The sequence below is a fragment of the Vulpes vulpes genome, chromosome 14 (genome assembly GCF_048418805.1).
Source record: "Vulpes vulpes isolate BD-2025 chromosome 14, VulVul3, whole genome shotgun sequence".
In the NCBI taxonomy this organism is placed as follows: Eukaryota; Metazoa; Chordata; class Mammalia; order Carnivora; family Canidae; genus Vulpes; species Vulpes vulpes.
This window is the reverse complement of record NC_132793.1, coordinates 73,596,390-73,611,624: the sequence shown is the minus strand read 5'-3', so window position 1 is coordinate 73,611,624 and position 15,235 is coordinate 73,596,390. Positions and strand designations below refer to the sequence as shown.

The following is a 15,235-nucleotide window of genomic DNA, read 5'->3' as shown; positions in this document are numbered from 1 at the left end:
AGTGTTTAATAGAATTTAAATTTGGAAAAGAAGCCAGAGAGTTGATTCAGAGAATGTCTAGGAAACAACTGGAGCAGGAAGGTCCCTGAGCAAGGGCAATCATTTTTGTTCTGGAAACGAGCATCTTCTCAGATAGGAAAGAGGAATCAGTAGATGATCCAAGTGGTTGCACAACTTTGACACAGCAAAATATAGGAGCTGGCTAAGAGCAAGTAAAAAAGGCAGAAAGCTTCCCTCAGTTACACCTGCCATTAAACTTTATTGGCACTGAAGAAACTAATGTCAAACATTCACTGAAAACACAAAAGCCTAGTTTCTCTCAAAGGTAGAATTAGCCTGAACGTCCCATCAAGTGAACAAGCAGACAGAAAACTAAGCAATAAACGGCAGCTGAAGAGCCAGGAAGAAAACCTTTGGGAGTCAGCTAGCACATGCCCTGCTTATTCATTGCACCCTCCAAGAAAGCCCACTTAAAAGTGAAAGGTTTCCAAGCACACCCTAGATTCTAAAGGACCCAGCAGTGATGCCAGCTCAACTTGATCTTGGTCTGAGCTTGAGCTCTCATCCAATCAAGATAGGTAAGAATGATTCCCAAATAGGAGACTTAAAATGCCCCACCCACTCGACTCTCCCCACAATGCCTCCAGTAAATAAATGTAAATAAGTAATTGGGAATGTGGACACAGAGATAAAGCTGGATAACTTCCATTTCAAACATGAAATCCTGCTGAGATTCCTAATACTCTGTAAATCTCCCACTGCTCACATTGCCACTTCCTGTAAATGAACATAAAATCCTAGACTTAAAAAAAAGAGTAGGCCCTATTGGAGGAAAAACTGACAATGGAAATGGGGATAAAAGATCAAAGGTTATAGTTATGGCGTGGAAAAGGTATGAAGTGTATATAAGTTGGAGACCTATGACAGGATAGGTTTACAGATTTAACTTAGAGCAAGCTCCTAATGTCCTTGTGGAAGACTATTTCACATTAGAGAAAAAAGGAAGTTAGTCTGGTGTATGTGGTTATGTGGTGATGAAATCTGTGTAAGGAAAACACCCCCATAATTTCTAAGACACATTACATTAGAGTCCTATTGTAAGCAATACAGAAGTAATTTTTCAATATCTAAGGCTTTTGATCACAATAAAAACTATAGTATGACGTCAGCTCTGAAATATTTTCCTTTATTTCCATTTTCATATTTATCTCAGAGGTGACAAAGGAAGGATAATGATGACAAGAGGTATACAATGACACATAAAATAAGGTAATAAGGGAAAACAAGAAGAGGGAATATGGAATGGATCACATGTGAGCATTACAACGTTCCCATGGAAGTAGGTACTTAGTTTAGAAATAGTATGCCTGAAGAATGTATATTCCTTCATCAAATATTTATTACCGATTAAGTATAAGCCACTAGACTATAAAATTGAACATGATATATTTTTACAGCTCTTACATATGCTTACCTCCCTTAGGTATCAAAAAAATTTTTTTTTAAGATTTTATTTATTTATTCATGAGAGACACACAGAGAGAGGCAGAGACACAGGCAGAGGGAAAAGCAGGCTCCATGCAGGAGCCTGATGTGGGACTCGATCCTGGGTCTCCATGATCAGGCCCTGGGCTGAAGGTGGTGCTAAACCACTGAGCCACCCGGGCTGCCCAGGTATGAAAATTTTTACATTTACTTACTTATTAATAGGCAGGTCAATACATGACTGACTGCTAAAACAAAGTTGTAACGAAGAAAGAGGACTAATATGGACAAATTTCCCTACCTATTAATCTAACTTTCAGAAACTTCTAGAAGAAGTCATGGATCATTTACGTCCATTTAGTTTTCTTTCTATATTTGACTCTACTTTCTCCCCCATACAATACATTGCTGCTTTCTAAAATGAATTGTGGCCTATATAGATCATTCAGGCATTGACATAGTTTGAATCTCAAGTTTTGCTTCAAAAACCATAAATAGCTTTTGAATATCTTAGGAACTCAACATAGTACATTAACACCAAACAAATGTTATTAGTTGCCTTAGAGTTCAAAATAGAAGCACCCTGAAATAGTGAACTGATTCGGGACATTTCCTTGGCTATGCAGAACACTAGTTAAGCTATCTAAGCGAGTCTATCCAGTGTGGTATTTATCTCCCATTGGTCTTAATGGTAGCACCTTCTTTCCTAACACCCCCTAAATGTGAGCACTTTTTCCCAAAATTTCTATTCCGAGGCCTCAATTCTTAATTTACCCTTATTCTCTCATTATTTAGCCCACTCTTAGCTGAACCCACTTTCTCTATGTTCTTCCTTCCAAATTTCAGATTTCTCTGAAATCTGCTAATGGTATCTGCTAATGAATCTTGGTTCGTCAGTAATGTTAACTACAGATTTCAAACCTTTTCTTTCTTCCTTGATTCTCACAACTCATCTTTTTTATCCTTCATTTCCATCTTTTACTTTTTATTGTAATCGCTGCCACCCTAACTAGAGGGCTTTTCAGCTTATACCAAGACTATTAGGGTAGCCTCCTCCTAGTCTTCACCCTTAGTCCTTTCTTTTCTTCAGTTCCTCTGACATAATGCCCTCATATTAATCATCCTAAAATATAACTTATTATATTTTAAGTAAGCTCAAAAAATAATTCTCCATTGCAGACATTAACAAAAGTTTTATCCAGGATAGTTGAAAAAGTACTCAGGAAATATTTGGAAAATCTCAATTTTCCTGGCAAAACCTCACTCAACTTTTAAGCAATGGCATATCTAATAGAATAAGTAGGTTGAACCAAAATAAGCATCTTTCAATTTTTTTAAGTTTTTTGATTGTTCTGGATTCTGACATTGATAATATACAAAGGAAATAAAGAGAGGCGGTTCCTTTTCTTCTTTAAAAATTTTAACATAATAAATCACGCATATTTTAAAGTTTGATAAGAAAAATCATGAAACTACATTAAAAATATCTATATTTTCTTTTTGAAGAGATTCCTAGAATTTCCTTCTAGAGAGTTCAAAGATTCAAAAGTTAGCACCTGAGCTTTGAGAACTAATGATATCTATCTGCTGTGGCTGGCTGCAAATAATTCTTTGTATTATAACAGCAGATGTTTGTGGTTTTAAACCCAAGAGACAAGGAAAAGTATCAAATCAGATATATGTAGGGTGGAGGGGGACCCCTTAATACTCAAAATAAATGCAATCAAATTTATAAACATTAAGTCTGAAAATAGGTAATGCATTCTTATTTGTACAAAACTGTGTGTCTCATCACTTATAGCCCTGTCCATTATTTCTTAATAACTATTACGTAAATTTCTCGTATATATTCAAAGATACAATACTTCAATTTGTGGGCATTTATTTAAAGAGATATGGATCCCTAACCTCATCACCAATGCCCACAGAATCCAAGAAATACAAGAATAATTGAAAACTAGATTGTGGTAAAAAAAAAAATTTAAAAAAAGAGTTTTGCCAAGTATTTTTAATGTCTTTCCCTCATATCAAAGGGGAAAGGAATAAAACACAAGACTAGAATGAAGTTGTCTAAGTTGTCCAAAATAGAGCTATTATTTTTTTTGGCCTTTTTGTTGTTTGTTTAAAGATTTTATTTTTAAGTAATCTCTATACCCAACACGGGGCTCAAACTTACAACTCTGAGATTAAGAGTTACGTGTTCTACTTTCTTTTTTCTTTTTTTTTTTAATGTTCTACTTTCTAAGCCAGGTGCCCCCAAAATAGAGCAATTCTATTTTTTTTAATAGAGCAATTCTAAATCAAGTTGTATAATATATGAAAAGTAAACAAAGTGGCTATAGAAATATGACACCGTAAATCTAAGGTATTTAGATATATTTCACTTTTCCTTTTAAAAATCTCCAAAATAACTTACTACATATGACTTATAAATTTATGCATTTCCTAGTTTTAAAAGTACATTAGAAATAGGTATTATTTTTGAAAGAGTATCATATTTCTATCAGGTTTTGTTTTTATGTTAGGACTCTTTTGGCAACATAACCAGAGGCAGTGTATCATCAGCATCAAAAATAGTAAAGAATAAAGATCTTCCCATATTCATCTTTTCACATTCACCAGAAACTTTTATTAAAAATGAATACATCAGTATGAAGAATGAGATTTAAGATGAAATTCCTTTAAACCATATTTTTTGAAAAAATGTATTTTCCACAATGAAACAAATTGTCAATAAGCTCATCCTTGTTCTGCTTATCTCTTTTCCACATTAGTTTCTTCATTCATTTAAGGGTTTCATAATATCTCTCTAATGCTACAAATTATGCTATAAAAGATTTTTAAGTCGAATCCTTCCACAATGCTTTATAGTTTCTTTGATTGTCTCCTTTATTCATGTTTTCTGTCAAGTGACTGACATCACATATTGCCCTATAAGAAATCCCAGGATCAAAAGAAATAAGAAACACAGCTGATACTGTTATCAGCAGTACTTAGAAGCCACCCAGAAGCAATCCTAGGTGCAGCGACAGACAAGCTAGAAATACAGACACACAGACACCACAGGTAAAGTGGTGAAAGTGTGTTTTCAAATTAACACAGGCTACACAAAACCAAAAAATAAATAACTTACCTTATGCTAGAAAGAATATAAGGTGGTTTATAAGGTTTATACATGGCAAAAGAAATTAAACTGGATCTTAAAAGAAATGAAAACAATGATAGAAACAATACAGCAGAAAAGGTAAAAAGTGAATCTTACTACATCGCTACCTACTGAGGTGAAGAAAAGCCTATACTGACAATATTAGTCACACACCTATAACAGTTTTTATCATCTTTAATGGATTTTAAATGTAATTCTATTTGTTCCTAGCCTATTAAGAACTGTAATTTATATGCATTGTTTAGGAGAATTATGGTCTAAGGTGATTCATTCATTTGAGCATTTACTAACTATAGCTACTATATGCCGAAATCTAAACACATATTAGAATTTGTGTGTATTTGCCATCTCTCTTTCCATATTCTTACATACATATATATAAATTCTGATTGATATAACAATATGAAATATAATCTCTCCATGTATTTTACTACTTGATATTTCAAACTTCTTGGGGAAAAGTCTCTTTCACTTGGTGGTAGCCCATGAGAATAGGGATATTTATTTTGTTCACAGTTAGATTTCCTAGTGCCATGCCTCCCGAGATATAAAGCCTTTGCTGTCTGCTTTGATTCATTTGTTATGTCTTTACAGACTACTGTTTTATCTAAATTTGTTTTGAAATACAAAATGAATAAAGGTAGTATTAAATGACCTTCCTGCAACTACCCATCCAGTTATATATACTAAGACAAGAAATAACAAATACTTATTAGATAATATTTTATTTAATCATTCATTTATATAAACACCCCACATAATTTGAATATCTCATGTCCAGCACCACAGAGGGCATAGGGGATGAAAAAGACAAGTAAAACAAAGCCTAATCCCTGAGTAAGTTCACAAATCATTATAGAAAACATCTCATTATAAAAATCTAATACACTGGAATATTAAGGAGGTACACGGAAGATGTTATCACAGCAAAGGGTATACTTAAATCTGCAATAGTTTCTTTTTCTTTTATAAAAAATATTTTAATTGAAGTATAGTTGACATACAATATTATTTTAGTTTCAAGTGTGCAAAATAGTGATTTGATAATTATATATATTATAAAATGCTTAATACAATAAGTGTAGTTACCATCTATCACCAGACCAAACTACTACAATATTACTGACTATGCTATACTTTCTACAGAAGTATTTTCCTAAATAATATATGATTGAGAAAATAATTTTCATGAGGTAGGAATAAAAACATTATTCTCCTATTATTTTAATTATATAATATCATGTTTTATATAATTTTTTTAAGTATTCCATCACTACAAACCTATAATATAACAAAATCCTTTCTAGATGTTATAAACATTCTCTTAGGCAAGAATATAAAAATCAGCCACATGTTATCAACACTTATGACTAAAGTCTATCACTTTATCCAAACATCCGAACAATTTAAAATATCTCCAGTCTCATGGAACTAGAGGGTATTATGCTAAGTGAAAAAAGTCAATCAGAGAAAGACAATTATATGATCTCATATCATAATTCCACTCATGTGGAATTTAAGAAACAAAACAGAGGATTACAGAGGAAGGGAGGAAAAAACAAAACAAAGCAAAAATCAGAGAGGGAGACAAATCATGAGATTCTTAATCATAAAAAATAAACTGAGGGTTGCTGGAGAGGAGGGGAGTGGGGAGATGGGGCAAATGCATGATGGACATTAAGGAGGGCATGTGATGTAATGAATACTGGGTGTTATAGAAGTCTGATGAATCACTGACCCCTACCTCTGGAACTAATAATGTATTTTATGTTAATTGAATTTAAATTTAAAAAAATAAAACATGTCCAGTCTCCCAAACTTACAGACTACTGCATTGTCAACATTTATTGAACATCTATTATTTGACAGACCCTGGGGAAGAACAAATCTAATTTTCTGCTCTCAAAGAGCTCATTGTAATAATGTGATTTCATTACTACCACACTAAAGCAATAATATATTTTGGCCCTATCATTGCTTTAGGACAATTAAGGAATCTTCATTCATACCAGAGAACTAAAATTATAATCACTATATACATTTCTCATTAAGTTCAGTATTATATATTGATACTTTTCTTAGGAAATGAATGAAATTAGAAATAAATTGTAAAATAAAACAACTCTATGTTAATCTGAAGCAGAAAAAAAAGCTAGTAAACATTAATTAACTCCACATAAAAGCATTGCCTGTGATTTCAGGGTAAAATAAAAACATAACCAGTAAGGAGAAAATAAAAGCTAGTTCAATAAACTTTCCAAATTAGTAGGTGTTATTTTTAATCATGCAAGGTGACCATTTACTTTTTAATCACAATATTATTATAGTATCTAATAATAATTTTACAGCTCAGATGAACTTACTTCTCACTCAGGATAAAAATAACTGGTTCATGTTAGGTATCTCCTAGCCACATGGCAAAATAATTGTTCTATAGTAAAACCTCTACATCCTCTTATAAGATAAATTCCTAATTATTAAAATTTCCTCCAACATTTCTGATTTTATCCTCTACTTCCCTCTAGAAAATCAACAGGTGGACATATTTCACAGTACCTGTCATAGTAGAGAAGAATTCAACAGATTTGTTTGGAGATCATCCCTTTATTTGATGCCATCAGGTCTCAAAGATGAACCATAGCAATACCATAAAGACATTAAAAAATACTGTACATATTTCTTTTCTAAAATTAATTATCTTAATTATAGCTTAAAATCTTGTTATTTTAAAATTAAAAAATACAAATATAGAAAAATAGAAGATAAATTTATGAATTTTGCAAAATATGATAAAGCAAACACATGGTTACTATAAAGTAACCATCATCATGGCCAGGCAAAATGGAATTTTGCCAACTATCTCAAAAGCCCTTTCCATGAGCCCCATCCCAATCATAACCTCTTCCCATTTCCCATTAGTAACCATTATCCTAACTTGGATAATGATCATTTCCTTGTGTTTTTTAGAACATTGTGATCCAAAAGTGCATTCATATACACTATTAACTGTTGATTTCCAAATGTATCATGATTTTACATATAGTATTGCATATAGATGCTAAATATTTAAATGTTTTAAAATATAAATGCAAGAAGATCAAGGTTTTACTCATCTTAAATGTTTTCTTTTTTTCTCACAATAAAATATGAACGGTGTGATTTTTTGAAGGAAAGAACATTAACTTTTGAAGGAAAGGATGTCTATAACCATTTGGCAAATAAAATAATAAAGTGACAAAAATCCATATTCTAAAGAAGCAATGGTCAGGAAAACTTAAACTAAAAAAAAAAAAAAAAATTAAACCAAAAGCTAAAAATGTTTCTAGGATAACAACTACCATAAAAAAATTATTAAAAAGTATACAATGGGGGCACTTGGGTAGTTTAGTCGGTTAAGCGGTTAAGCATCTGGCGTCAGCTTAGGTCATGATCTCGGGGTCCTAGGATAGAGCCCCTCATCAGGTTCCCTCCCCCTCTGCCCCTCCCCATAGCTCATGCTCTCTCTCTCTCTCTCTTACTCTCAGGTAAGTGAATAAAATCGTTAAATAAAAAAATAAAAAATATACAATGTCTAAAAGTACCATCTACTCAGTTTATAGATCTCTCCCTTAATAGGTACAAATACAAAAAAAAAATGTTTTTCATAAGCGATGCTAAATGCCTACAGCATATAAAAACACAGGACCACCTCAAATGTAAACTTTATTTTCTTAAGTTTTTTATTTTCTATTTTTATTTTTTATTTTTTTTAATTTTTTATTTATTTATGATAGTCACAGAGAGAGAGAGAGAGGCAGAGACACAGGCAGAGGGAGAAGCAGGCTCCATGCACCGGGAGCCTGATGTGGGACTCGATCCCGGGTCTCCAGGATCGCGCCCTGGGCCAAAGGCAGGCGCCAAACCGCTGCGCCACCCAGGGATCCCTATTTTCTATTTTTAGAAGAGACACTGTAATTCACTGAAAGGTAAAATTTAATCTGTTTTAGAGTAAATTTCCTGAATATAAAATGAATATTAACCAAAGATATTTGGAAAATACAGATATATAGACAAAAAATAATAGTCATGCATTTTTCCAATATCAAAAAGTAATCATTCTTAATATTTTAGCCTATTTTTTAATTAAGAAGATTATTTGTTATTTTCCTCATTATGCCTCCCCATTATTTCTTCCAAAAAGTAGTCTACATTTTGTTATCCATTCAATCATATGGATAAACAAAGACTATAAAATAACAAGACTACTTTTTTAATCATGAGAATATGGGACACCTCGGTGGCTCAGTGGTTGAGTGTCTGCCTTAGGCTCAGGGGGTGATCCTAGAGTCCCAGGATCGAGTACCAACATTGGGCTCCCTGCATGGAGCCTGCTTATCCCTCTGCCTGTGTCTCTGCCTCTCTTTCTCTGTGTCTCTCATGAACAAATAAATAAAATCTTAAAAAAAAAATAAACTTAAAAGTAAATAAATAAACATGAGAATTTTACATGCAAATAAGTATTTTTTATTCTAAAGATGAAGGTATTAAAGAAAACATTTATCAGAATGCCTCCCAAGAGTTACCTTAAAATTCAGTAGGTCTACCTAATAATTACTACTTAGAAATGGTTCCATAATGAACTCTAATAAAGAAATATAACATTCTAGAATTTTACTACAATCTTATTATTTGTTCCTGTTTCCCATTTTCTTCCCTGAGTTTTTCAAACTTCTATATCTACACATTAAAGATGAATTATGTTGATCATTTTCAGAAACTGTCACTATGTCAGAAAATCCTACTCATGAAAATTACCAGTAAAGTAAGCTACAAAAAAAGTGTATTTCTAAAAACCCAATTATAACATGAAATTATGTAAGTCAAACTCTTTCACAAATCTCCATTTTAAAAAAATTGGAGATGTATTATCACTGAAAATAAACTGGCTTAAAGTTATAATAAAAATGCCACATAAAAAAAAATCAAATTTCTTAAAACTAATACTTAAGGTAAAGTCATAAAATATCTAATAAAGCATGTGCTTTATTACTCATAATATTACTCATACTCATAATGTATTTAAAAATCCAAATACTTAATTTTTTCTAAACTACATTTTCTTAGGACCAAATTACATGCTAAGGGGTTATTCTTCCCTTGAAAATCTATTCTGATCTATTTCACTATTTCTAATATAATCTAATCTATTTCACTCGTGCCTCTAGTCAATGCTCATTTTAAAAAACCTTGAAATATTTAAGTGGGTTCTTAAAGTTAGTAAGTGTTAATACTCTTTGAAATACTGAAAATGCCTTATGAATGCAACACGTATATGACAATGATGATGATGAGGCTCTGACAATGACAATGATGTATCTAATGCTTCTATGAGATCTATATTAGTTCAATATTCCTTATAAGACCTCCATGGTGAACAGCAGGGTGCATCTTCCTCTACAATAGAATTATGAAGAAGTATTTATATAATTAATTTCTTAAAATGTAGATTCACAAAAATTATGGTCCTTGGACTACAATTCTGGCATTATTTAAGGTCATCTAGTTATCAAAGTTAGTGAGTATTTAAAAAATATTTCCCATGACTGATAGACCACATCTGGATGTGTCTTTTTGGTGTGGGAGATATATGAGGTGGAGTATCCATCCCCCTCTAGCCAGATTCCTTATTGTCTTGATGGTTGGGTCTCTGCTCTACTTTCTGCCAAGGGTAAAAATGGAAAACAAGATTATCCAGATAAATACTATGTCCTGGGCCCTGCCTTATCTGCCTTTTCTCTACTTTTTCTTTATATGCAGAAGCATCCCTTTCGCTCATCTTCTCCCCAAGAAGTATTATTATTGTTTACTGCATAGCAAGCTTTATGAATATAATCAATATCAGATGAGGCAAAGCATGAGTAGTCACGTTAACCAGTTTCGCACAAGGTTAAAGTATTACACAGTCCCTGCCAGATTCCCAAGACTTTTACTTCTCTTCAGCCTGTACACTTTTCCTTATGCTCTTTGGGGGCTGTAATGTTCTGGCTATGCCTACTCTTTAGTCTAAGGCTGAAGTATGTCTTTTGGAAGAACAAGGTCTTTTTTCCCTTTTGAGCGCAGTTTTAAGGCTATTCACACAGAATGATGTCCCCCTCCTATCAACTAAAATAGCTCTCTGATTAAGTTTTAGGTAGTCACTACCAGATGACCTCAGGTCTCAGCTCCATTTCCACTTCCTTCAAACTAAGGACACTGGATTTCCTTCCTCCCAAACTCAGGTTGTCCTTCCTTTATGGTCAATTATGCAAACAGTATTTTCCCAGCCCCTTCACAATACCATCTTATTTTTAAATGCATTCTTTTCCCTAAAAAAAATCTTGCATTTTTTTCCTCCTCCTCTTTTTCTACAGTTCTACTTCCTGATACCATAGACTCTCTAAAACCACATTTGCAGTTCTTCTAACAAAATGCTCAATATACATCACCTAGCTATGGATAGTACATGTCCTTCCTTAGGAATTAAAAAAAAAAAATTTAACTGCATTTTTGTTTTTGCACAGAATCTTTTGCTCTCTTGTGTTTCCTTTAATTCACAATAAATTTTACTTGTAGAAATGAATTCAGTGTAATGGATATTTAGCCTTCTAATATATAATCCAAAGGTATAAAAAAGAAAAGTATATTATCATACATTTTTTCAATCTTATGTACAAAAGAGGAACTTCTTATTTACAGAATTCTTATGACTCCTTTTATGGAATACAGAATTAATACTTAATTTTTATAAATCTGAATTTTCACAAATCAGGCATACTTATAGATAAAAAAATAAAAACCTTTAATAACTTGGCATTTGGACTAACCTCTTATCCTAAGATTTTCAACAATACTTAAATACTCATTTGTATTTCACTTTTAAAGTTATAACCCTATTTCTCCAGAAAAAAAAATAACAGCCAATTTCTTAAAACCAAAGGAAAAGAATAGATGGTCCAATACATTTTTCAGGAGCAATAATTAAAAAGAAAACTGATAATATGACTTAGTAAAATTATATATTAACTCACATAATCATGGAAGGCTTTTGCTTCACTTGAATGTTCACATGTTTCCCGTCTTTCTGGAGCTGCACAGTAGAGATCCCAAAATACACTAAAAAAGTAATTATGGTAACATTAAGAAAATCATATAACACCAAAGGAGAGATCACAATTCCAAAAATTGAAGACATGTATTATTCTTTATATAAAAAGTGTTTTCTTCTTCAGGACAAATATTTCTTTAAAACATTTAAACTCAGAAAAGGTTCTTCCTGCAATAATAGGGTATAATCTAGCTATCTCTCAGAAATGCTAAGATTTTTTCTAAAAGGATAATTTTTAAAAATTTTAAACTGTCATTCTTAATTGTCTGTTTATATCACTTAAACACAATTGAAATAATTATAATGCTTTTCATAATTTTCCCATGAAGAATAAAAACAGTAAATAATATCCTAATTTAATCATTAAAGAATAAAGTAGTTCATTATTTTTTTCAAGATAATTTTGTTGTCCAACTACCAGGCCAATATCCTGACCATTATATCAGATTGTTCAAACAAATATATGTTCTTAAAATATCCTCTTGTTTGCCCTTGCAATTTCCAAAATAGGTTAGTAATTTTGAAGATTCAAAAAGTTCATGTTCTCTTTTTTTCCTTCTATTCAAGAAAATGGGAATAAGCAAGGTGAAATTGGTTGGGAAAAAATAATTACCCTGCTTATAAAACTTATGTCTCTGATGATTCTTTCATCTGTAAAATTAAAAATGAGCATAACCAAAGGATTGAAAACTCAGGAAAGCAAATGTCTAGAAATACTGGAAACGAACAAAGGTAATTATACTGATCAACAGAAATCTTTTTTTATTATACATTTTTCACTCTATAAAAATTGCAAAGTAGACTAAATCAAGTAGTTAAGAGCACAGGTTTTGGAATAGGATACATCTCAGACAGAAGCCAGCCCTGCCAATTAATTACTAGCTCCAGTTGCCTGAACAAGTCAGAAACACAATTTCCTCCTCTATAAAATGGGGTTGTTGAGAAAATTAAATTATATAACAAACAGAACATATGACATAGAGTAAGCATACTAGCAATAATATAATCAACACTGTGATTAGCTTGTATAAAAGCTTAATATGCATACATATTGTTAGGGCAGGTCATTGTACCAAGGGCACAGGTAACGATGGTACAATAAAAACTTGGTAAATTAAACCTGGCCTCTTTGGTTTGACCCTTAAAGACTCAGTCTGAATTTCTTTCTCCCCAGATAGAAGAAAACATTCTGTAGGCGTTATAATACAATGAGTTCAGTAAAATAAGATTACCTTCAAAGGTGAAAAATATGAATGATTGAACATTGGCATTTAATTTCCTTTTAAGTTTCTACAATAAACAAGGAGAATAAAGAAAAAATAATTTGAGTAAACTTCAATTCTTTTAAGAGAAGGAAATCAGTTAAAAGTTGTGCTTGGCCTTCCTATCTCCCTTTTTGTATAAAAAGTACAAGAATTACAGATATACAAAGATACAGCTAAAAATTTTCCACCTGCATCTAGTGTGTTATGAGTTATAGTATATTGCAATTATTCTTATTTTTCATGTTCTTAAGAAACTTCAAAGCTTTTAAACCAAAATTTCATAATGGTTGGTAATCTTTAAACTGTATTAAGTTTAATCATAGAATATTATGTGCAGAATTATAATACCTTAATATCTCTTCTTATTCACTAATTTTCTAGCAAATGTTAAAAGATCCCTCTTGAAAATTTTCACATTATTATTTTTAAAATGTTTCTTACAAAGTGGACTGGAAGAGAACCATTATTTATAATTAGATTACATCCTAAAAGTTATTAAATAACTATAAATAAATGATTATTTATACATATATAATTAAATTGAGGTTTTACCCTGGAATAGTAACACTGTTCTATTTCTATTTTTTGGTTTCCCTGTATGGATTTAATCAGAGTCAAAAGTTTACAAGATCAAGATGAGGGATAATAAAACAATTTAATAAAATGGGATAACTTTATATGTGGTTTATTTCTGACAATCCTACATTACCCATGTATGATCTCCTTGAATAAAGATCAAGATACATATCCTTTGAAGACATTTACCAAAGAGAAATACACAGTTCTACAATAATAATTACAGATATTAATACTTCACTCTCAGTACTGGATAAAACAACCAGAGAGAAGATAAAAAGGAAATGGCAATTAAACAACATAATAAACTAACTTCTCAAATGCAATTGAGGCATTTTCCAGGATAGGCCATAAGTTAGAGCATACATTAAGTCTCAAGATTTGAAAAGATAAGTAGATATACAAAGTATCTTCTTTGACCACAGTGGGAATAAGTTAGAACTGAATAACAGAAGGAAAACTAAAAAATACACAAATTTGTGAAATTAATGCAAACTCCCAATGAATCAAACAAGAATCACAAGGGAAATTAAAAAAAATACTTAAAGATGACATGAAAACCCAACATATGAAAACTTATGGGATATAGTAAAAGCAATTTTAGAGGGAAACTTAAAGTTATAAATATATTTAAAAAACAAGACAGATCTCACATCAACAACCTAACTTTAAAACTTAAGGAACTAGTAGAGCAAATTAAACCCAAAGCTAGTAGAAGGAAATAATAAATAAAGATCAGAACAGAGATCAATGAAATCGAGAACAGGAAAACAACAGAGAAAATCCATAAAATCAAAAGTTGGTTCTTGGAAAAGATCAATAAACTTGACAAACCTTTAGAGCTAGATGCTAGAAGGGGGGTAGGGGAGAAGCCTCAAATTACTAAAGACTCCACCAAAAAAAAGTTAGAACTAAATAAATGGATTCAGTAAAGTTGCTGGATATAAATTCAAGATTCAAAAATCATTAAGTTTCTATAAACCAATAATGAACTGTCAAGAAGAGAAATTAAGAGATCAATTCCATTTACAACTGCACCAAAAAGAATAAAATACTTAGAAATAAATTTAACCATATGATCAAGCAATTCCACTTCTGGGTTTATACCCCAAGAAATTAAAAATCTCAAAAAGATATTTATACACCCAGGTTCATAGCAGCATTATTTACAACATTTAAAACTGGGAAGCAATCCCAGGGTCCACTGATGGATAAGACAATATAGTATAAAAATGCAATGGAATATTATTCAACCTTTAAAAGGAAGAGAATTTTAACATATGTACAACATGGATGAACCACGAAGATATTATGCTAAGTGAAATAAGCTAGTCTCTAAATGACAAATACTATATGATTCTACTTAAATAAGATATGTATAGTAGCCAAAAATCATAAAGAAAGAAAACAGAATGGTGGATGACAGAAGCTGGAAGGACAGGGAATAGAGAGTCACTGTTTAATGAATATAGAGTTTCAGTATCACAAGATAAAAAGAGTTATGGAGATGGATGGTGGTGATGGTTACAAACATTATGAATGTATTTAATAACACTGAAATACTTAAAAATGGTTAAGATGGTGAATTTTATGTTTTGTGCATTTTGCCACAATTTGAAA

General features: G+C 31.6%; 1 protein-coding gene across 9 annotated transcripts in view; it reads right to left on the bottom strand.

The window, feature by feature from the left end:
* SSBP2 (single stranded DNA binding protein 2) overlaps window positions 1-15,235 on the bottom strand; it is a 282,750-nt gene that overhangs the window by 169,528 nt on the left and 97,987 nt on the right. For 6 of the 9 annotated variants that reach the window (XM_025992948.2, XM_025992949.2, XM_025992951.2 and 3 more), the window contains one exon: window positions 11,698-11,782. In XM_025992948.2, coding sequence (XP_025848733.1) covers window positions 11,698-11,782 — 85 coding nt within the window. Of the gene's footprint in view, window positions 1-11,697; window positions 11,783-13,006; window positions 13,066-15,235 lie in introns of those variants that run through there. The other 3 variants (XM_072736883.1, XM_072736885.1, XM_072736887.1) reach the window with 1 other exon arrangement.